Below are 23537 nucleotides of genomic sequence, written 5' to 3'. Positions count from 1 at the left end.
TACTTCTGTGCAGCATGAATACCTCATTACCTAAGAAAGCATTCTGCCCATTCAGAAACCATTTGGCAGCCGAAATTAAAGGAAAATTTGTTACCAGGGGCGCTTAATAAGTAACGCAACACTTTTTTTCTGAAAGCAGGTTGGTTTTATTCAGAATCCAATGCACCATATCATTCATAACTCTTTTGGCTTCAGAAGCCTATTTTTCTACATGATCACCGTTAGATGTGATACCCTTACGTCACGTTACTGTGAGGGCCTGTATGCCCGAATGGTACCACTCTAACGGTCGGCGTCGGAGCCAACGTTTGCTGCATCAATATCCTCCACATAACCCGCTCACTGCTTCTAGTGGAGTGCATTGCCCCCCCCCCCCCCCCCCTTCATTGAGCCAAACAGATGGAAGTCGGAAGGTACGACATCTGGGCTGTAAGGTGGACGAGAGAGAACAGGCCAATGAAGTTTTGTGAGCTCCTCTCGTGTGCACAGACTTGTATGACGTCTTGCGTTGTCCTGGAGAAAGAGAAAATTGTTTCCATTTTTGTGACGACGAATACGATAAAGCCGCTTCTTCAATTGTCTCATGGTAGCACACTACGCTTTAGAGCTGATCGTTGCACCATGAGGGAAGACAAGAGCATAACCCTTTCAGAGTCCCCAAAGACCGTCGACATGGCTTTACCGGCTGAGGGTGCAGCTTTGAACTTTTTCTTCGTAGGAGAGGTGGTTTGGCGCCACTCCATCGATGGCCGCTTTGTTTCCGGTCCGAAGTGGCGAACCCAGATTTCATCACCTGTAACGACGTTCGACAAAAAAGAAGAAAGTATTGCATTACTTACTGAAAGACACTCGTAACATACTGTTTGAATACATCATTATTGGAGAAAAAAGTCTGATTATGAACATCAAAAAAAGCAAAACAAGGATAATGGAATGTAGTCGAATTAAGTCGGGTGATGCTGAGGGAATTAGATTAGGAAATGAGTCACTTAAAGTAGTAAAGGAGATTTGCTATTTGAGGAGCAAAATTACTGATGATGGTCGAAGTGGAGAGGATATAAAATGTAGACTCGCAACGGCAAGGAAAGCGTTTCTGAAGAAGAGAAATTTGTTAACATCGAGTATAGATTTAAGTGTCAGGAAGTCGTTTATGAAAGAATTTGTATGGATTGTAGCCATGTATGGAGGTGAAACATGGACGATAAATAGTTTGGACAAGAAGAGAATAGAAGCTTTCGAAATGTGGTGCTACAGAAGAATGCTGAAGATTAGACGGGTAGGTCACATAACTAATGAGGAGGTATTGAACAGGATTGGGGAGAAGAGGAGTTTGTGGCACAACCTGACTAGAAGAAGAGATCGGTTGGTAGGACATGTTCTGAGGCATCAAGGGATCACCAATTTAGTATTGGAGGGCAGCGTGGAGGGTAAAAATCGTAGAGGGAGACCAAGAGATGAATGCACTAAGCAGATTCAGATGGATGTAGGTTGCAGTAGTTACTGGGAGATGGAGAAGCTTCCGCAGGATAGAGTAGCATGGAGAGCTGCATCAAACCAGTCTCAGGACTGAAGACCACAACAACAACAACAGTGTGCCTATCCAGAAAAAGTTTGGCAGACGAAATTACAGGAAAATTTGCTATATGCACTGGACCGTTCTGTAGTTCAAATAGTTCAAATGGCTCTGAGCACTATGGGACTTAATTTCTGAGGTCATCAGTCCCCTAGAACTTAGAAGTACTTAAACCTAACTAACCTAAGGACATCACACACATCCATGCCCGAGGCACGTTTCGTACCTGCGACCGTAGCGGTCGCGCGGTTCCAGACTGTAGCGCTCGGCCACCTCGGTCGGCTGTTCTGTAGTAAAAGTGTATAAAACTAAAATTACGAGTAAATACATATAATTAAAAAACACAGTCTTGATCGCAAAAGTTCTTTTATCAGAGTAACCGGTTTCATTCCTTAAGGATCATCTGCAGACTCCAGAACAGCAGGTGGACTTCCATGGAGCAAGCTGCGCCGACCCACGACGCTGATCTGACTGCTCACTGAGCAGTCTGAAGATGATCCATAAGGATTGAAACCGGTCACTCCGATAAAAGAAATTTGCGATCAAGGCTGTTTTTTAATTATATATATTTAATTACATTATGTAAGGTCGCTGATAATGTTTTCAAAACTTTTATGAAATTAAGATATTCACATTTCTTTCTTTTACATTGTACGTATTTAGTAGATTTCGTAGGCGGCTGTACAATAATGACAAAGCTATAGTAACCAACAAGGGACTTATTAACAAGATACAGCATTAAAAATTTGTTTCCTTTTACATAAATTTTACATGTGTCATTGTTGGGTTTTTGGGTAACATTTACATGTCTTTTGAGTTTGCTGTCTCGCTCTGAATTAAAGATTAATTTTGTGAGGGCAATAATAAAGAAGAAAAGTACACGTATAAAATAAGTTACGTTTTACGAAATATTTATATTTCTTGCCCTATCAAAAAGTTACGAAGAAAACCAAGTGTAGGCGAGCTGTCTGCTAGTCGTCTAGCTTGTTTACCAAGAGTGCAGAACTCGCAAGAATCAAGCGTTGTGTAAATGTTTGTCGGACTGTTTTCGTACGAACAGTGCCTGCGGTCTGCAGTAGAGTTTCAGTAGCACAATGACTCACAGTTTACAGAGAACAGGTGCTTTAACGAATGCTTGCGACTGCCCAGCGCCGAGCGCCAGCAAATACACAAAGTAACGGGCGGTGGACGTGGGGATCTGCAGACTGCGTGCAGACGGCTTCTGGGGGTCATAGTTCTGGGGAAGCAGCAAAAAGCGGAGCTTAGTCACCCGTACGTCTAAACGCCATCTATAGCAAGTGAGCTCGTGCTGCTACAGTTGTTGTTCCAACCGCGGCGTGACGTCAATCGCTGGCTTATCAACTGATGGAATTTCCAGTTAGCGTTGGACAGATAACAACATATTAGTTCCAGGGCATGTGTTAATTGTGTGGGATTTAATACCTCGATACGCTACTATAGGAAATGTCTTCAGGGTTTTGCTTCAGCAACAAGCCATGGTGACACTATCTTTGAGTGCGTTGCAATAACACCTTGACCTCCATCAATACCACACCACCGATCCTACAATGTATCATCTATATACAAGGTCTCACTATTTTATCTTTTGGGGTCTGTCACTCTGTCCGAGTAATAGCTGCTTCCTGCAGCTAGCGTACTGCCGACCTATTCTCGCCGCGCGGGATTAGCCGAGCGGTCTCAGGCGCCGCAGTCATGGACTGTGTGGCTGGTCGCGGCGGAGGTTCGAGTCCTCCCTCGGGCATGGATGTGTGTGTTTGTCCTTAGGATAATTTACGTTAAGTAATGTGTAAGCTTAGGGACTGATGACGTTAGCAGTTAAGTCCCATAAGATTTCACGCACACATACACACACACACACACACACACACACACCTAATCTCCACACTTGCTATTGACAAAATACGCATCCGCGCCCTATCCCTCCTTTAGCATCGAAATCTTTCAGTTCCTAGCTTGTGTCTGCGTATACAGGTGAGAAGCCACAGTTTCATATGCAAGAACATGGAAATATGGATATTTCTCTATAGATACATCCTCGTCTGAAGACATCCCTTTAACGGACCGTAAATGATTTCTGTTTCATGTCCGAGTGAAAAGATTTGCTGCCACTTTACATGTTAAGTCAGCACTCTCTCACAAAATGAATGGTTTACAATTGATCCGCAGTCCAAAAAGCCAGTTGCGTATGGTAATCGTCGATATCACCCATCGGCTGAATTACTGCAGGTTGAATCCTCTGCATGCCGAGCCTGGTGCTAGACATCGTTGACATAGCGTATGAACAACACAAGGATGGCTATCCGTAAGTTTGAACAACCTACAATCAAACAATGAACTTCGGTCGCAGTTCGGCTCGTAAGTCAAATGTCGATTCCACTTCGCCAAGATAACTATCCAAACTGTCTCCCCTTATTCCCATGGTACCAAGTGTCGTCCTGTTTACAAAAACGTAGTTGTCTGCTGTGAATACTCTCTCTAAGAAAAAACAAAATACGCACCACCAAGGGAATTATCCGGAGGTGACAGAAATCGGTAGATGGCACGTACTTGTACGGACGAACAAACCATTACAGTTTCGGAAAAATTAGGTGATTTGTTCAAGAGAAAGAGCTTCACAAATTAAGGAAGTCAGTAACGCATAGGTCTACTAATGTACCTCATGTAAGCAGTTATTCGGATTGACACTGACTGAAAGACTTGTACACGTATTTCACTTATTACCGCGAAAGTTGTTACTGCGTCATGCATTGGTGTCCACAGAGAGCTACAAGGAATTTTAAGGAAGCACACTTCCTGCTATGATTTTACATCCGAACCATTCTACCGGGCTAGAAATACTGAGTTTAGCTACATATCTCATCACATATTCCAAAGTCTACAAGAAATCTTTCAAAAGTCAGCGGCATTGGAAACGTGACTGCCGCACGGGATTAGCCGTGCGATCTGGGGCGATGCAGTCATGGACTGTGAGGCTCGTTCCGGCGGAGGTTCGAGTGCTGCCTCGGGCATGGGTGTGTGTGTTTGTCCTTAGGATAATTTAGGTTAAGTAGTGTGTAAGCTTAGGGACTGATGACCTTAGCAGTTAAGTCCCATAAGATTTCACACACATTTGAACATTTTCAAACGTGTCTTACGTAATGATCAGGGTAGACAAGCATCATCGCCGTTATACCGCCAGAACTCCTACAGACGAAAAACTGCCCACCGTTCTGGCACAATAGTGCACGGCTGTGTGTGGGTGAAGGCACTGACACGAGAAGACTTGGCGTTTGGAGTTTGCGGTTTTGTTTAACTCAAGTATCGGTTTTGTGGAATGTTCAGTCACTTTACTAGCTTCCTAGTTGCAGGGAATGCATATGCTGCGTGTAGACGCTTTCCAACTTCACTGTGTCTCATTATATGAAGAATTTTACTGTCCATCCACGTCCATTCACTCATCGAGATGGCCGACAGTTGGTCTACTTCGGTGGAATATTATCCTGATATCATTCAGGATTCATTTTGTGGTTTTCCATGTGTCATTACGTTATTAAAATTTTACTGGGGTCTCATGAGTAGAAATAATTTTAAAGCTATATTCTGTTATGGGCTGTAAGCTAGTTTAAGACTGTGCTACCACTTCTGTAAATGCGTGTTTTCAATTGTGTGACCTGTGCATGAGTTTTTGTTCATGTCAGTGGCGCGCTTCTCCACTTGTTTACTAAAACAGTCTCTCTCTGTCCTCCAGATGAGGGGCTGCCACTTTTACAGTTCTATGAACAGCAGAGGCTGTAAGATGGTAAGTGCTCGTTTGTTTAGTGTTTCGTGTGTGAGTTGCCCTCCTACACTGCATGCGGATGGTTTTGCTCAGTTTTGTTGTGGGAAGGAATCACGCAACATTCGACGGAACATTTTTGAAGCCAAACGCGTTATATTCGACAAAACAGGAGAAAATTAAGTGAGAATGCTTATAGTATTTTAAAATAGGTCATTTGACATATGGCTTCCTGAAGTAATGACCGTTTACTGAACAGTTATTAAAGTACTGAACTAGCTGCAGGCGCCGGACGATATCGCAGTGGACACTGAAGACCCATTTAATCTTCCTCCGCTTACAGTGACAAAAGTGACTGCAATTATTTGCAGGGGCTAGTCTGGAGAACCGGAAAAAAAGTTTGACTGAGTGGTAGCCTAGGTAACGGTTGGGAGCAGTAAAATTTTGTCATGTTAACTGATTATTCCGTCAGTTCTTAGTAGAACAACATTATAATAAATGAAAAGCACTATATTTCGTATAATTTACAGGATTAATTTATTGCGTCAACCGGTTTTCGGCTTACAAGACTATCTTCAGACTTTAACGGCGTATGGGCGCCAAGGAAGTTGCAATGTTTGTAAACAACACTGGAAAAAGTCTTACACATCTAGATTGAGGCACCAACATACATTACATGATATCTTTTACAGTGTAATGGTAATGCAATTTAGAAGGTAAAAAGTTGAGCAATAAATAAATATAAAGGGAGGGTAAAGTAAATTCCTCCATTTTCCTGTATTTACTTTCTTTTATTTTATTTAGATTGCTAGGAACTGCATAATTCTACAGTTACAGTTGTTAATTGTTTCTTTTAAATATTTTTTGTATCATTTTCCACGCTTAATACCTCTTGAAATTGTCTCGTCAAGTATTAATTTTATTTTATTTGGTTAGTTTATTTAATGTAAACTGTTATATCGGCATAGTTTTCACGCATAGCATAATGTTTTTCTGTTTGCTCGCTTTAAATTTATCTGTTGTTCACATTTTTACCTTTCAAATTGCTGTGCCATCTCAATGTCAAAGGTGACATTTAGTATGTCTTCCCTTGTACTGCTGCCTTTATTCATTCATGTTTATCTTATTGACGTTGTTTATGCACTCCATATTTTTGTTTTTGTGTTGTTAACTCCCTTTCTTGACTTGTTTCTGAATCACTTTCCATGTTTAATGCCTCTTGAAGTACCCGTGTCAAGTACTGATTTTGTTTAATTGGGTTTGTTTATTAATGTAAGCTGTTATGTAGGCACCGTTTTTCATTTAAGTGTTACTGTTTTTCCTGTTTGCTCCCCTTATAATTATTTTTTGTTCAACTTTTTAACTTATAATTTTCTTTACCACTACACTGCCAAAGATGTCATTTACTGTGCATTTGTGCTTCAATCTAGATATGTAAAATCTTTTCCAATGTTGTTTACAAACATTATAACGTCTTTGGCGGCAACAGTCAGTTAAAGTCTGATGATAGACTTGTAAGCCGAAAAATGGTTGACGCAATAAAATAAGCCTGTAGAGAATAAGCTGTATAATGGTTTCCATTTTCAGTAACATTTTGTTTAAACTACGGTGTTAAATGCTGTGCAGTAGAACAAATAGGAAAATATTACAAGGCCGAAGAGCATACCTCTGATACGGTTCACTGAATGTACTGTGTTTTGTAATCGCGACAGTGTCTCGCGACGGAGAAGTCTGCCGCGATTTGGTTCTTTCTTTAGAAATGTTTGTTCAGGTAAGAAAATTACAATTATTTCATTGAATTACCATATTGTATTATCACTGCAACCATCTTATTCTCTTGTAACTACAGTATCAAAGAAGCGTAGTAACAGAGTTCTGCATCAATGGTGCATACATCCTGGTCCGCCACAAATTTTCACGAGTCACTAATAAAATGTACAGCTGATGTCAAAACGTGTTCAGGGGTTGTATAAACAACCCTAAAAAATTTAAAAATTACTTAATTTGTTATTTACTTTTTGTTTCGTTGTAACGATGTTCTTTACTTTAAAGTGTCCCAGTACTCAGATGTCGAATACGATCTGCTTAAGGAAAGTCAAAGAAATTCTGGTACTCCTCAAAAAGCCCGAGCTGTGATTGTGAGTAAAGTGGATAACACATGAAATCCGGCTGACAGCAGATAAATCTCTTCGTATACGATGTGACGAACTATTAGCATGTCATGTGTTTGGACAGTAAATTCTGTACTTTCTGTGCGTTTGGCAGCCAAATTCTGATAATCTAGTTGGTACTACACATCAGCCTATTATTTTTTCTTAATATTCAGGAATAATACCTCAAATCCTTGAAGGCAGTAATATTACACTGCTTCTCAGCTTCACAAACAGCGTTGTTACGTCACAGTGGTGCCTTATCCAGAGGTTGTCGGTTGTACACACGTTCCGTAAATAAAATGTTACACGGAAAATTTAGCCAGAAAGTTGGAAACAATTGACAAAACAAATTTCTGACGATCATACGACGCTTTAGATTAAACACCAATTTTCTGAATAGTGTTTTACTGTGAAAACATTTAACAATTTTGGTGATTCTACATCTACATCGCTCCGCTCACTTTTAAAGCGAGATCACGTGTCAGGAACTGATACGTTCTTCTTTCTTCTGTTAATTGTCAATAGCAGAAAAAAATTATTTTCTGTATTCATTCCTTCACTGAAACACAAGGATATGTGGAAGGCCTGAAGGAAGCTTGTAAACTGCCCCACTAAAAGAACACTCCTCCCAGTATGGCAAACGAACAGTTCTATGAAAATTAATGGGAATCGAATAATAAGAGTTTTAGAATCATTGCTGGGGCTGTTTAGGAAGTCAGTTCGTTTGTCTGTCAGTTATTTGCACTTTCATGTCTCACATCAGTGAAGTCCTGCTCTGATATGAAACAAGTCCGATGAGTTGGAAATATAGTACTTGTTACAGCTACATTTACCTGATTCGTTAAACTTAATTTACTTTAAATTTTTGTAAATTACACCCTCTCCAAAGATGTTAACTATTCAGAAATGTACGAGATACTTTCAAAAATTAGAAAGACAGAAATGCAGTAGAAATGAAACAGTTTTCAGGAGGAGTTTTGTGCTTTCATGACTTCAGGTTGGGATCACTTGGATGAGCTGAAAACAACTGACGGATAAAAATTATTTTGCTTATAATTTCAATATTGCAATTATCAATTGAGTGTCCGCTTGAAGTTTCCACATTAGTTGTACAACGATCAGTGATCCGTTTTTTGCTCTCAGAAAGTGAAAAATTGGCTAAAATCTTTTCTCGAATAATATTACAGTATGGTGAAAGTTGTATGAACCGTGGAAATGTTTATAAGTGAGTGCAACAATTCAGAAACGGTCCAATCATAGTGACTGACGAGCAACTTACTGACCGAACAGTTGGAGTGTCAATTTCTTCTCTTGAAACCCTCACTGAATACATTATTAGAGAAGACTGACGTGTTACAGATGAACATGTAGCGAAAACAATTGCAGTAATTGTTGTTACAGTTCGCGACTTTACTAGAAAGAAGCTCAAGTACAGTATAACAGGTGAAAGGAGGGTCCCGAAATAGTTAACACAACAACACAAGGAAACAAGACTCGGAGTGAGTACAGGTTTGAAAGAACGCTACGAAAGAGAGGGTGACCCTTTTCTAAACAAGATTTTAGCATGTGATGAAACTTGAACCAGAGCTCCAAAGACGAAGCATGAAATGGAGGAACATCAGCTCACAAGCCGGAAAGAAATTCAAAACGTAAGGATCAGCGGGAAAAGTCACGTTGGTCATCTTTTCGGATGCTCAGTATGTCGTCTTTTGTCATTATTTAGAAGATAAGCGTCCAGTAAACAGACATAGACATGATCATGAACAAAGTAAAGCCAGCAATGAGAGAAAAATATCGCGAATCTGAAAGAAAAGGTGCGATACTGCTACACAATACTGGCCCTCACAACACCCTTCTGACCCAAGAAACCACCGAAAAAAGAGGTTTGCGACATACTACCTCAGCCTCCCTACAATCCACATATAACTCGCTCGGATTTTAAATTTTTGTTGTCCATTCCAGGAGGCATTAAGTGGAAAAAAGTTCAGCAACAACGAGTAGGTAAAAGAAATTGTGCGACAGTGGTTCAGACAACAAGACAAAGAGTTCTCTGGATCAGATATAAAGAAAATCAGTAGTTCACCATGGGGACAAGTGTATTAATACTGGTGGGGACTGTGCTCAGAGGTAGCAAAAGCCTCATTTTGTAAAAATACAGTTTTTTCCTACGTCTAGTTTGCGCATTGTGAAACTGTGAATAATGGAGGCTGTTTCTATTAATAGTATTAAATCTATTACTAGCACTATAATTTTCATTGCACGTGCAAGCAACCAACTCGAGAACAGCGTTGACTCCACTCAGACAACATTTAGTATGCAAGATGTAGGCTAAGATTACACAGGAGACCAACCGACACTGCCGGCAGGTGAAGTACGATCTAGTCGCACCTCCTGTGAATTCCTGCTCCGCGTAACCTGTGAAATGGAATGCAGGTTATTTAATAAGGGTGACGTTGAGCCGCGGTCAGATGTAAGAGTAACGCTGATGTTTTAACGGGGGCAGTAATTCGCAGTCCAAACACACGCGGCATGGCCGTAATGTTTAGTGACAGCGCACTGCCGGTCTTGGTTTGCTCCTCGGTGGTGGAAGAACGCGGGTCTGCTGCAGAGTTCACTGAATTACTGGATGGCGTCGTAGACGGTTTGCTGCCGCAGCGAGTCAGCAAAACGCAAGCAAAACCTGCTGCAGCGGTGATAAGATCGGACTCGGCAGAAGAATAACCTCGGCTGAGAAGAAGCAGTGTGGCCACTCGGCTATATTTAGTGTCGACACGAGTCAAAAGAAGCAGAAAGACAACCGATAAGCTGCAAGACCATAAACGTGTCGAATATCGGAGGCTTTATTTATTGATTCGGTTGGAAATGGAGTGCAGATGAACGCCAGATGATATGCCGGGGCGTCGGTGGCAACTAAGTCGAAGTGTTGCTGTGGCTTTCAACTCGGAGGTAGCTGGACTAATTCTCGCTGGTGACCGGTTTTTTCATCCCCAGAATCTTGAAGACAAGATTACTGACATAACAAATAGTACGCCCGAAGAACAGAAAGTTGCCATGACAGCAAGTGGAGTATAATATACCTACTGTTTGCACTGTTCATCATTGATATGGGAACAACGGTGCGACCACGTAGCCTGCAATTCCCAGAAATAATTAAGAAGAATTTCGAGCGCATGTTCTCATCCAACGAACGAATTACTTTCAATAGCGTGTTTACCTCTCTCTGTGTGACACTGAAGATGAGGCATATAAGTTAATCCATGACTCTGAGGGACTAGGCGTCGCCATTCTCTCAAAAGACAAGCCAGCCACTTCAGGGTGACTACTGCTGAGAGCGTACTTTTAAACCATCACAAATATTGTATCATTTTGTTTTATTTTTTAAAATCGTACTTATGTAAATGGTACAGCCGTAGGGTCTACATCATACTGATGACACGATAATTTGTGGGGATATGACATTTTTTAAATTCAGGTAACAATACTGAAAAGTTACTAGCGTCTTATCAGAGACAGAATCAGTTTTGATTTCGTGTTATGTAGGTACGTGTGACCTGAAATCCTAAGTCGGATCAACAAAGAACAGATCGAATGAGAAGGTTAAATTGGATCACAATTGCCACGCGAGAGATCGCGAAGGATGCAGCATGACATATTACACAGAGTTATGTCACGACTGAGTAGGAAAGAGTACCATGTTGAAATGCAGAAGTTTAAGCCGAAAGGCGAATTTTTAAATGAATGTATGGAAAGTAATTTTTTCGAAGTGACAGTGTTTTGAGATGCATCTTGGCTCTTCCACGAGCCAACTGCTAAGCATTCCGTTAAAATTATTTTTTAATTGCTGTTGCTTTAAGCTTAGTAAGAATAACACTGCCAATAAAACAGTGAAAATATTAACAAATAAGTTCCTACCTACTGACACAGTAGACATACAGCAAGTACTTAACATATCTCAGAATAGCAGACCATCTCGCAAAACTTCCCTGTGTTATAATTTTTAACATTTTTACTTATCATGATCATCGTCTGTCATTAGCCTTCGGATACGTAAGCACGGCACACGTTATATGCCATTATTTCTCATATGGACTGTGTTTTAACGTATGTAAACCAGCGAGGATGTGTGTCTTCGTGTGAAATTTTTGGTAAGTTGATGAGTGTACTGGTTTCACATTATGTGAAATGTCCCTTTCATGATGATGTAAATCATCACATGGGTCGAAAATAAGATATACGATGGAATGTGATGTCAGGGTATGGTCAATTCATCTTTAAAAGTACCACAAGAGGTACTTTACATTTTCGGTAGCCGTCAGCCAAATTACTACAAAATCTTTAAATTAATGCTACAGAGATGTCCAACATTAAACCGTTGGCGCACATGGAAGAGCTTAGAATATGTCGGTGCTATTGCTGTGCGGGCGCCGTAAACCCGAAGGAATTTTCTATGTCAACAGAATAAGGATCAGCTACTTTACTTTCACACCGCCCTCACAAGGGCCAAAGCACTGCTCACTGAGTGTAATACTGTGATTAGTTTTTATTTGAATTTTTGTGTAAATGTAATCAAAATATCTCTTAACCTTTATTACTTGCATGAAGTGCAATAACTGGTGCATAAAATGCAGTTTCTGTCCTGAGATTGATCCCTGCAGACAGTTTTGTGCCGTCATAATTTTCCTGATGTATTAAACCTGGGTGCTGGATTGTAACTCGAGTATAGACCTTTGACCTACAAAATGAACTGTCCTTACAAACCCTGCATATGATTTTCAGCATTCGTTGTTGAGTTGCCACCCTTGGCAGAAGGATTCCAGAGTGGACAGTAATTGGTCTCCCGTTACATTTATTTATGTTTTTAGCCTGCTGCCCGTTACTGCATCACTCACTGATCCTCAGCAGGTTTACATCCATTTCGCTGCAGACATCTGGTGTTGCATCTCTCGTCTGCGAACAGCCTCCCAGAGATTCCAGTGTCATGCAATAGATAATTAGTGTATACCGCAAACGCACACTTAGGGTAGTCCCGAAGTTACTTTTACCTCTCTCGATTTCATCCCTTGCAGAAGGCCAAATTAAATTCTACCTGCTAGGAAATTCTGAATTCTGTTCCAAATACAATCCGATATTCGGTTATCTCGTATTACATTCATTAAACGACTGCGCGGAATTGTACCGAATACCTTCCGGAGTTCAAGGCGCACTGTATCCACATGGGAGCCGTTGTGTACGTCTCTCTGGCCCTAAATTGCTGGAAACAGCAACTACCGTATAATATCTAGGAGTAGCTATCCTGAGCGACCTCAGGTGGAGTGACTACAAAAAACAAACAGTAGGAATAGTAGATACGAGACTGAGATTCATAAGAACAATCTTAAGAAAGTGTACCTAATCCGCGAAGGAAGTGGCTTATAACGTGCTTGTTCGATCGATTCTTGAATATTGTTCATCAACATGGGTTCCTTACCAGTTAGGACTGATAGAGGAAGTAGAGGAAATCCAATGAAGAGCAGCATTTTCTTCAAGGATCGTTTAGTCGGAGCGAGAGCGTTACCAGTATACTCAATAATGTCCATTGCCAGATGTTACAAGAGTGGCTCTGTCCATCATGGGGAGGTTTATTACAGAAGTTTAGAGAGAGCACTTTCCGGGAAGAGTAGGGCAACAGCAACTTATTGCTTCTTCCCTCTACATCTCGGGTAATACCACGACGCTAAAATTCGAGAAATTAGAGCCCGTACAGAGACTTACCGAGAATGATTTTCCCACGTGCCATTGGTAGTGGAGCAGGGCAAGGGGGATCAGTTAGTGGTACCCTCTACCACACACCACGAGGTGGCTTGCGGATTATGGTACGAATGTAGATGATGTCTACGTCTCTCAGTCCATGCGATTCTTCTGCATCGTTGCATAGCATTAGATAATTTTCCGTTTCGTGATGACTTATCTGAATTCTGGTGTTTCGATGTTCCTGCGATTTTGAAAGGAGGAATCGAATTACGATCTTTCGTAATGAAACTATGTCTGAAGATCGACTGCAGCTTTCCGTTAATATTACGAGGGATGGCATTAACAATAGCACATGATGTTATCAGGTATGGAGATAAACTTTTTTTAAAAATTTATTAAATTATTTCATAATTGTCTAAATCGCAATCTTAAAATTTGATAAATAGTCTAGGTTGTTCATACGAGATTCTTGAAATTAACCATGTTAAGTATTATGTCAGCGTATAGAATACGCATGGACCACGTCGTCAGTATGCTCATCATATAAGAGAAAGGTCCGATAAAGGACTGATACTGAATCATGCTTATTAAAATTGCACTCAAGTCAAACTAAAATATTATACACGTAACTGCAATTTTATTTAAGCATGCTTTAGGATCAGCTTTTTATGTTGTTTGTATGACGAGCATCTCATTAAAGTTGTCTCTTATATGAGCATGTGCCAAGCTATACAGGCGTTACAGTCTATCAGTATTCAGTAGGTTGGCGTAGTACTGTACCATGATTGTGCTAAAGATGGTTGTAGAACATCTGAAAATAGTTTTCAAATTACGAGATTGTATATTATCTGCGATATAGTTACGAAGATTTTGTAAATTTTTAATGCAAATTTTTATAAATTTTTTAATGTAAATTTTTAAAGTATTAATAATAACACAGAAAAATTTAAGCCTCGTAGATTATTTTCTGTCTGTTTTCAGGCGCACGTCTGCGGACCAGGTACACATTGAAACTCACACGCCACGGTAACGTAGAACGCCTCTGGGACAGGAAAACAAAATGCCTCAGATCACTCATATAGCGTAATACCGTGCGGTAATTGGTTTTCGTTAGCAGCAGATGAGTTGCGGTTGTGTCAGACGAAGCGAGAGGACTTCTTTACCCGCGTGGATTGGTCTGACACAACTACGACAACACTGCTGTTACCGATAACGAATTACTGCACGGTACTGCGCTTTATGAGTGGGCTGAGGCATTTTGTTTTGGCTGCCCTAGCGGCGTGCTAAGGTACTGTGTTATGCGGTGTTTCAGTTGGAGCCAGATCTGCGAACGAACAAAAAAGCAATTACGTAACTTAATTTTATCGTTAAAATATTACGACTACCCTTCTTGTGAAGGCCGTATGAAGGCTAACCGAAAGAAACATATATATATAATTAAACCAAATTTGCTGGAAGAGTACATGGACGGAAAAAAAATTCCTACACCAAGAAGGAAATGTGCGACTGAACGAAAGTTGGTAGGCGTGTTTCTTTATTTGAAAGATGATTATATATATATATATATATATATATATATATATATATATATATATTGTTCCGTGGTACCAAATTAAGGAGATGTCTCCATGATCATGGAACGAGTCAATACATGAAATTATAGCACAATAGTAGAAACAGATAAAATGAAATATAAGAAAGATATTCAGGCGACAAGTCGTAAGTTTAAATAAAGAAAATCAACAATGTAACACTGGAATTTGTTTAATTTTTCAGCTCTTCGAGGAGCTCCTCGACAGAATAGATGGAGTGAATCATGAGCAAACTCTTCAGTTCAGACTTAAAAGTGTTCGGGCTATTGCTAAGATTTCTTTGTTCTTGTGGTAGCTTATTGAAATTGGATGCAGCAGAATACTGCACTCCTTTCTGCACAAGAGTCAAGGAAGTGCATTCCACATGGGGATTTGATTTCTGCCTAGTATTAATTGAGTGAAAGCTGCTAACTCTTGGGAATAAGCTAATATTGCTAACAACAAACGACATTAAAGAAAATATAAACTGTGAGGGCAATGCCAGAATTCCCAGGCTATTGAATAGGGGTCGACAAGAGGTTCTCGAACTTACACCACATATAGCTTGGACATCCAGTTTTTGAGTCAAAAATACCCTTTTTGAATCAGAAGAATTACCCCAAAAATCTATTCAAATTTCTCGCTAGTCTCGTAAGAGTGGCGATAGTAGCGTCACTATCACGATTCGAATCAGGTTTGCTTTAAATACACGCTGTAACGGTCGTGAGCATTAGTTACATTTGAGACTGGATCTGGTGAGTTGATGTAAGTTAAGAATGCCTTTAAGGCAACAAAGTCGCCATTATCAACACCTCATTGAGTTCAAATCGCTCCAAGCACTATGGGACTTAACATCTGAGGTCACCAGTCCCCTAGACTTAGAACAACTTAGGCCTAACTAACCTAAAGACATCACACACATCCATGCCCGAGGCAGGATTCGAACCTGCGACCGTAGCAGCACCGTGGTTCCGGACGGAAGAGCCTAGAACAGCTCGGCCACAGCGGCCGGCCGGCCGGGGTGGCCGAGTGGTTCTAGGCGCTACAGTCTGGAACCACGCGACCGCCACGGTCGCAGGTTCGAGACCTGCCTCGGGCATGGATGTGTGTGATATCCTTAGGTTAGTTAGGTCGAAGTAGTTCTAAGTTCTAGGGGACTGACGACCTTAGAAGTTAAGTCCCATAGTGCTCGTAGCCATTTGAAACATTTAACCACAGCGGCCGGCACCTCACTGAGTATGAACGAGGTCGTGTAATACGAGAAGCTGCGTGTTTCTTCAGCGATATTGCAGAAAGGGTTGGCAGGAACGTAGTTTGCAACGGTGGTCACGAGAATGTACGGTAGTAAGAAGACCGAACTCCGTACGTCCAAGTGGCGCTACCGAGAGGGAAGACCATCATGCTCAGTGGATGGCTCTGGCGCATCGTTCTGTATCTGAAGAAGAAATCTGAGCAGCAGTTGGCAACACTGTGCCACAACGAAATGTTACAAATCGGCTGCTTCAAGGACAACTCCGAGCTAGACGCCCTGTAGCGTGCATTCCACTGACCTCAAACCACCGCCATTTGCGACTTCAGTGGTGTCAAGCGAGAGCTCACTGGAGGCTACCTCGGAGGTCTGTTGCGTTCTCTAGTGAAAGCTGGTTCTGGCACGGTGCTAATGATGGGCATGTGTTGCCTAGTAGCAGGCCAGTTGAGGGCCTGCAGCCAACCAGTCGACCTATATCTGGAGTTATGATCTGGGGTGCGATTTCGTATGACAGCAGGAGCACTCTCGTGTATATTCCACGCGTCCTGAATGAAAATCTGGACATCAGTTGGGTTATTCGACCTGTTATGCTGCCATTCATGAACAGCAGTTTTCCAACAGGATAATGCTCGCCCACGTACCGCTGTTGTAACCCAACATGCTCTACAGAGTGTCGACATGTTGCCTTGGATTACTCGATTACTAGGTATGTCTCCAGTGGAGCACCTTCGTCGCATCATCGCACGACAACTCCAGTGTCATCCACATACAGAATTAAGCGTCCCTGTATTGACTGACCATATGCAAAGGGCATAGAACTCTGTCGCACAAACTGACATCCGGATCTTGTACAACACAATGCACACACGTTTGCATGCTTGTACTCAACATTGGCGATTACACTGGTTACTAATGGACCAGCATTTCACATTTGCAATGGCTTACTCTCGCTTACATTAAACTGTGATCTTACAATGTTAATCACTTAAATATGTCACCTAGACAAATGTACTCCCGAAACGTCATTACTCTATATTAATTAAAATTTCACCTTTGTAGCTTCCAGGTAAACGCTCTGTGTGAGATGCACATCTAGAATCATCGCCTACAACCACCAGGAACATTTTCTTTATTTATTTCATTAACAGTACAGAGTAACCCACCGCCATAAAATGTAAGGTGGGTCGGATGCTTGTAAATCTAACATCAAAGACTTCTTATTATTACAATCTTATTGGTATACCGTTGTCAGTGCTTTTTAAATAATATGAAGAACATTATATATAAATTTCCCTAAGGTTACAGAGAATTGAATGCTTAACAATTGTTAGTGTTTCTACACTACTGGCCATTAACATTGCCACACCATGAAGATGACGTGCTACAGACGCGAAATTTAACCGACAGGAAGAAGATGCTGTGATATGCAAATTATTAGCCTTTCAGAGCGTTCACACAATGTTGGCGCCGGTGACGACACCTACAACGTGCTGACATGAGGAAATTTTCCAACCAATTTCTCATACACAAACAGCGGTTGACCGGCGTTGCCTGGTGAAACGTTGTTGTGATGCCTCGAGTAAGGAGGAGAAGTGCGTACCATCACGTTTCCGACTTTCATAAAGGTCGGATTGTAGCCTATCACGATTGCTGTTTATCGTATTGCGACATTGCTGCTCGCGTTGGTCGAGATCCAATGACTGTTAGCAGAATATGGAATCGGTGGGTTCAGTAGGGTAATACGGAACGGCATGCTGGATTCCAACGGCCTCGTATCACTAGCAGTCGAGATGACAGACATCTTATCCGCATGGCTGTAGCGGATCGTGCAGCCACGTCTCAATCCCTGAGTCAACAGATGGGGACGATTGCAAAACAACAACCATCTGCACGAACAGTTCGATGACGTTTGCAGCAGCATGGACTATCAGCTCGGAGACCACGGCTGCGGGTACCCTTGACGCTGCATCATAAACAGGAGCGCCTGCGATGGTGTACTCAACGACTCACCTGGGTGCACGAATGGCAAAACGTCATTTTTCGGAAGAATCCAGGTTCTGCTTACAGCATCATGATGGTCACATCCGTGTTTGGCGACATCGCGGTAAACGCACATTGGAAGCGTGTATTCGTCATCGCCATACTAGCGTGAAACCTGGCGTGATGGTATGGAGTGCCATTGGTTACACGTCTCGGTCACCTCTTGTTCGCATTGACGGCACTTTGAACAGTGGACGTTATATTTCAGATGTGTTACGACCCGCGGCTATACCCTTCAATCGATCCCTGCGAAACCCTACATTTCAGCAGGATAATGCACGACCGCATGTTGCAGGTCCAGTACGGGCCTTTATGGATACAGAATATGTTCGATTACTGCCCTGGCCAGCACATTGTCCAGATCTCTCACCAAGTGAATACGTCTGGTTAATGGTGACTGAGCAACTGGCTCGTCACAATACGCCAGTCACTACTCTTGATGAAATGTGGTATCGTGTTGAAGCTGCATGGGCAGCTGTACCTGTACACGCCATCCAAGCTCAGTTTGACTCAATGCCCAGGCGTATGAGGGCCGTTATTACGGCCAGAGGTGTTTGTTCTGGGTACTGATTTCTCAGGATCTATGCACCCAAATTGCACGAAAATGTAATCACATGTCAGTTGTAGTATAATATATTTCTCCAATGTATACCCGTTTATCATCTGCATTTCTTCTTGGTGTAGCAATTTTAATGGCCAGTAGTGTATGTAATTTGTTTCTGCCTAGTTGAGGAAAATATAATTTATATAACACAAATGACAAAAAGGATGTAATACGTGCGTGTGGTGATAAGAAGTTGCAGTATGGTAGAGGGAAGTGATATACTATATTTGGATGTGCAATATAATCTAAATAGCTTGTTGCTTGACAGTAGTCCACTTCTATCTATTTCAGGTGAGAAGGTCTCGGTAGAACCATGAGCTATTCTCATCTGAAATGGTTTAGGTTTATGTATGTTTATTGTGTTTGTGTGTATTGACATATTACTTGGAGTGATGCATGGTAGGACACTACATGATAATCAGTAGTTGTTTGTTTGTCTTATTGTTGGTAGTTGCAGTTTATTCTGTGTGATCCTTTAAATACAAACACCTGGTATTATACAGATGAGATACTGATTGAGCATTTAAGACATGGAGTACATGAATTTTAGCTTTACATTAAGAATGCACTTATGGTTGTAAATTTGTTAGTAAAAACAGAACGACGTTTATTGCTACTTGAGTGCAGTATTCCTTAAGTAACTTAATACATTACAATTTTAGTTCTATACATATATTATACAGAAAATACATTTGATATATAAAGTTCATTGACTGTAGCTTTACGTACAGAAGGGAATATACTTCTGTCCGCACATAATAAGGCCAATAATACATTACTGCTTATGTACAGTATACAGGGTGTATCAAAAAGAATCATCCGATTTGGCACATCTACATTTCTGAACTAATATACATAGACAATGAATTTTGGTTTTTGATGAGCGGGAAGCTCAAAAACTTTTTCTCAAGATGCCTCTCTTGAGATGCACGGCATATGTCAATGCAGTGTTCAAACCGTTCCCACATTGCAGCGGGAATGTCTTCAGTTACAGCTTCCACAACTGCTGTTTTGCAAGGTCTCATTTATTCATTGTTATTGGTAACAGAGGCAAATAACAGAATCTTTTATAAACCCACACAAGACCTTGGAGGCCCGCAATGTAAGGCTGGTCCTGTGTAACCGATCCATCTTTCAGTAATCCCATGATTTAAAAATTCCCACACTTCCAGGTGCCAGTGTGCAGTGCCTTGTCCTGTTGGTAAATGAAGTCGTTCCAATCAGTCTCCAACTGTGCAAAAAGAAAGTTATCAAGCATATCGAGACATGTGCTTCCCGTAGTAGTGTTCTCGGCAAAGAAAAATGGACCATACACATTTTCCTGTGAGACTGCACGAAACACATTAAATTTTGGAGTGTCCCTCTCATGTTGTACAACTTCATATGGATATTCCGTACCCCACATTCTCACATAATACGGTGCTCCTTTCCATTTCAATGGAATGTTGCCTCGTCACTAAACACTAAGTGTGGAAGAGAACTGTCATCCTCCATCTTGCCAAGAACGAAAGTACAGAACACGTTGTTGTTTATCACCTTCAGGAAGAGCTTGTAGTAGCTGATTTTTATATTGTTTCATGTGCGCACGTCGACGCAACACACGACGATGCACATCGGGGCCATGTTGACCTGTCGAGCTGCACGGCGAACTGATTTCTGCGGACTTCTTGCGAAACTATGGCAGATGTTTTCGACGTCTGTGTCAGACATTCGGGGACGGCCCGGCGATTTTACTTTACACAAACAAACTGTTTCTTTGACTTATTCGTGCTATCGTCTAATGTTCTGTACTGTAGGAGGATCCACACCATACCTAGTACGAAAGTGATATCGAACATTCATTACTGACCCGCACTGCGTAAAACGTACAACGCAAAACGCTTTCTGTGGTCCAGATACCGTTTTCACTAGAACTGAAATGGGCGCTGCCACCTTGCGGTAACCATGTAAAGTTCGAGAGTTTGCTCTTTCCAACAATACGTTGTATACGCACATATCTCAAATAACATAATACACTACTGGCCATTAAAACTGTTACGCCAAGAAGAAATGCAGATGAGAAACGGGTATTCATTGGACAAATATATTATACTAGAACTGACATGTGATTACATTTTCACGCAATTTGGGTGCATACAACCGGAGAAATCAGTACACAGAACAACTACCTCTGGCCGTAATAACGGTCCTCATACGCCTGGGAATTGAGTCAAACAGAGTTCGGATGGCGTGTACAGGTACAGCTGCCCATGCAGCTTCAACACGATACCACAGTTCATCAAGAGTAGTGACTGGCATATTGTGACGAGCCAGTTGCTCGGCCACTATTGACCAGACGTTTTCAACTGGTGAGAGATCTGGAGAATGTGCTGGCCAGGACAGCACTCGAACATTTTCTGTATCCAGAAAGGCCGTACTGGACCTGCAACATGCGGTCGTGCATTATCCTTCTGAAATTTAGGGTTTCGCAGGGATCGAAGGAAGGGTAGAGCCACGGCTCGTAATACATCTGAAATGTAACTTCCACTGTTCAAAGTGCCGTCAGTGCGAACAAGAGGTGACCGAGACTTCTAACCAATGGCATCCCATACCATCACGCCGGATCATACGCCAGTGTAGCGATGACGAATGCACGCTTCCAATGTGCGTTTACCGCGATGTCGCCAAACACGGATGCGACCATCATGATGCTATAAACAGAACGTGGATTCATCCGAAAAAATGACGTTTTGCCATTCGTGCACCCAGGTTCGTCGTTGAGTACGCCATCGCAGGCGCTCCTGTTTATGATGCAGCGTCAAGGGTACCCGCAGCCATGGCCTCCGAGCTGATGGTCCATGCTGCTGCAAACGTCGTCGAACCGTTCGTGCAGATGGTTGTTGTTTTGCAGACGTCCCCATCTGTTGACTCAGGGACCGAGACGCGGCTGCACGATCCGTTACAGCCATGCGGATAAGGTGCCTGTCATCTCGACTGCTAGTGATACGAGGCCGTTGGGATCCAGAACAGCGTTCCGTATTACCTTCCTGAACCCACCGATTCCATATTCTGCTAACAGTCATTGGATCTCGACCAACGCGAGCAGCAATGTCGGGATACGAAAAACCGCAATCGCGATGGGCTACAATCCGATCTTTATCAAAGTCGGAAACGTGATGGTACGCATTGAAACGTCCCCTTTGAACAATTTATATAAGACTGTCCTTAAACTGACATACAATATTTTTAGCGCAACGCAATCTGACTTTCAGAATTCTCTACAAAAGAATGGCCCTGACTAACATTAAACTATACCTTTCACAAATCACTTACCTCACAAAAATCTTCGCTGCTCAAGCTACTGCAATACAGCGAGCGCCACTACTGCCAGCTAAATAAAAGATTCAAACTATGGAAGGCACTAACTACTGATAGGGATAGTTAGCAAATGAAAGATATTAATAGAGAACAAACAATGTATTTACCTTAATATCATCACAAGTCATAATATATATATCAGTTCATGACAAATTACAAAACTCCGCCATCTCTCTCCCCACATCCACCACTGCTGGCGGCTCACCTCCAACTGCGCAACGCTACGCGCTGTTCACAGCCAGCTGCCTAACACTACAATGGCGAGTATTACAACAATGCAAAGCAGCCACAGAATGCACACAGCACAGCCAGTGATTGTCATACAGAGGTGGCGTTACCAATAAAAAACCTAAACAGCCTACTTACATAGAGAAAACATAAACAGCCTACTTACATAGAGAAAACATAAACAGCCTACTTACATAGAGAAAACATAAACAGCCTACTTACAGCATTTCTTCTCCTTACATGAGGCATCACAACAACGTTTCACCAGACAACGCCGGTCAACTGCTGTTTGTGTATGAGAAATCGGTTGGAAACTTTCCTCATGTCAGCACGTTGTAGGTGTCGCCACCGGCGCCAACCTTGTGTGAATGCTCTGAACAGCTAATCGTTTGCAGATCACAGCATCTTCTTCCTGTCGGTTAAATTTCGCGTCTGGAGCACGTCATCTTCGTGGTGTAGCAATTTTAATGGCCAGTAGTGTAGTTATGACTTTTTTTTAATTGGATGCTTCTTTTTAATACACCCTGCACTTTAAACAATATGCAATGTGTCGTTGTAGAGGAGAAGTCTCGGAATAAAAGTTCTTCGAGCCTTCTCCTCCCAAGCGACGTTACCAGGGAACATCTGGTTGGTCACGCCGTGCCGCAGGCGTCTGTGCAGAAGCTGGGAGGCTGCCTTGAACCCGCGTCGTGGCTCGTAAAGCGGCACCGGCCGCGGGCCTCGGATAACCTGCGGTGAGGTCTGTTGGCACACCCGTCCCACGGCTCTTGCTACACGCTCGTTACAAGCCCCCATGTCAATGCTGACATTTGAGGTCGGCGGGTCCAGTCTCATCTCATGAGCGTTCTCCCGTATCAATGATTGGCCATAGCAAAGATTTACTAAAGGGGGACCGCACCGACAAATGGTGAATCACCGTCAACTAAATCGCGCTAACATCGTATAACAACACCTCTACCCTCGATAATGTCCTCAGTTCGGCGAGGAAGGTGGTTCTCAATTTACCTCAGGTGTGGAATGTCCAACACAAGCTGCACTATGTGATCAAAAGTATCCGGATATCCCCAAAAACATACGTTTTTCATATTATGGGCATTGTTCTGCCACCTACTGTCAGGTACTCCAAATCAGCGACCTCAGTAGTCATTAGACATCGTGAGAGAGCAGAATGTGGCGCCGCGCGGGATTAGCCGAGCGGTGTAATGCGCTGCAGTCATGGAATGTGTGGCTGGTCCTGGCGGAGGTTCGGGTCCTCCC

General features: G+C 42.1%; 1 protein-coding gene across 1 annotated transcript in view; it reads left to right on the top strand.

Annotated features, from left to right (window-relative positions):
• Positions 1 to 23537, top strand: part of LOC124788631 — a 234130-nt gene that overhangs the window by 31813 nt on the left and 178780 nt on the right. The window contains exon 3 of the mRNA XM_047255902.1: positions 5322 to 5372. Coding sequence (XP_047111858.1) covers positions 5322 to 5372 — 51 coding nt within the window. The remainder of the gene's footprint in view (positions 1 to 5321; positions 5373 to 23537) is intronic.

This window comes from Schistocerca piceifrons, chromosome 3 (genome assembly GCF_021461385.2).
Source record: "Schistocerca piceifrons isolate TAMUIC-IGC-003096 chromosome 3, iqSchPice1.1, whole genome shotgun sequence".
In the NCBI taxonomy this organism is placed as follows: domain Eukaryota; kingdom Metazoa; phylum Arthropoda; class Insecta; order Orthoptera; family Acrididae; genus Schistocerca; species Schistocerca piceifrons.
Note: the sequence above shows the minus strand (reverse complement) of the source record. Positions and strands in the feature narration are given on the sequence as shown.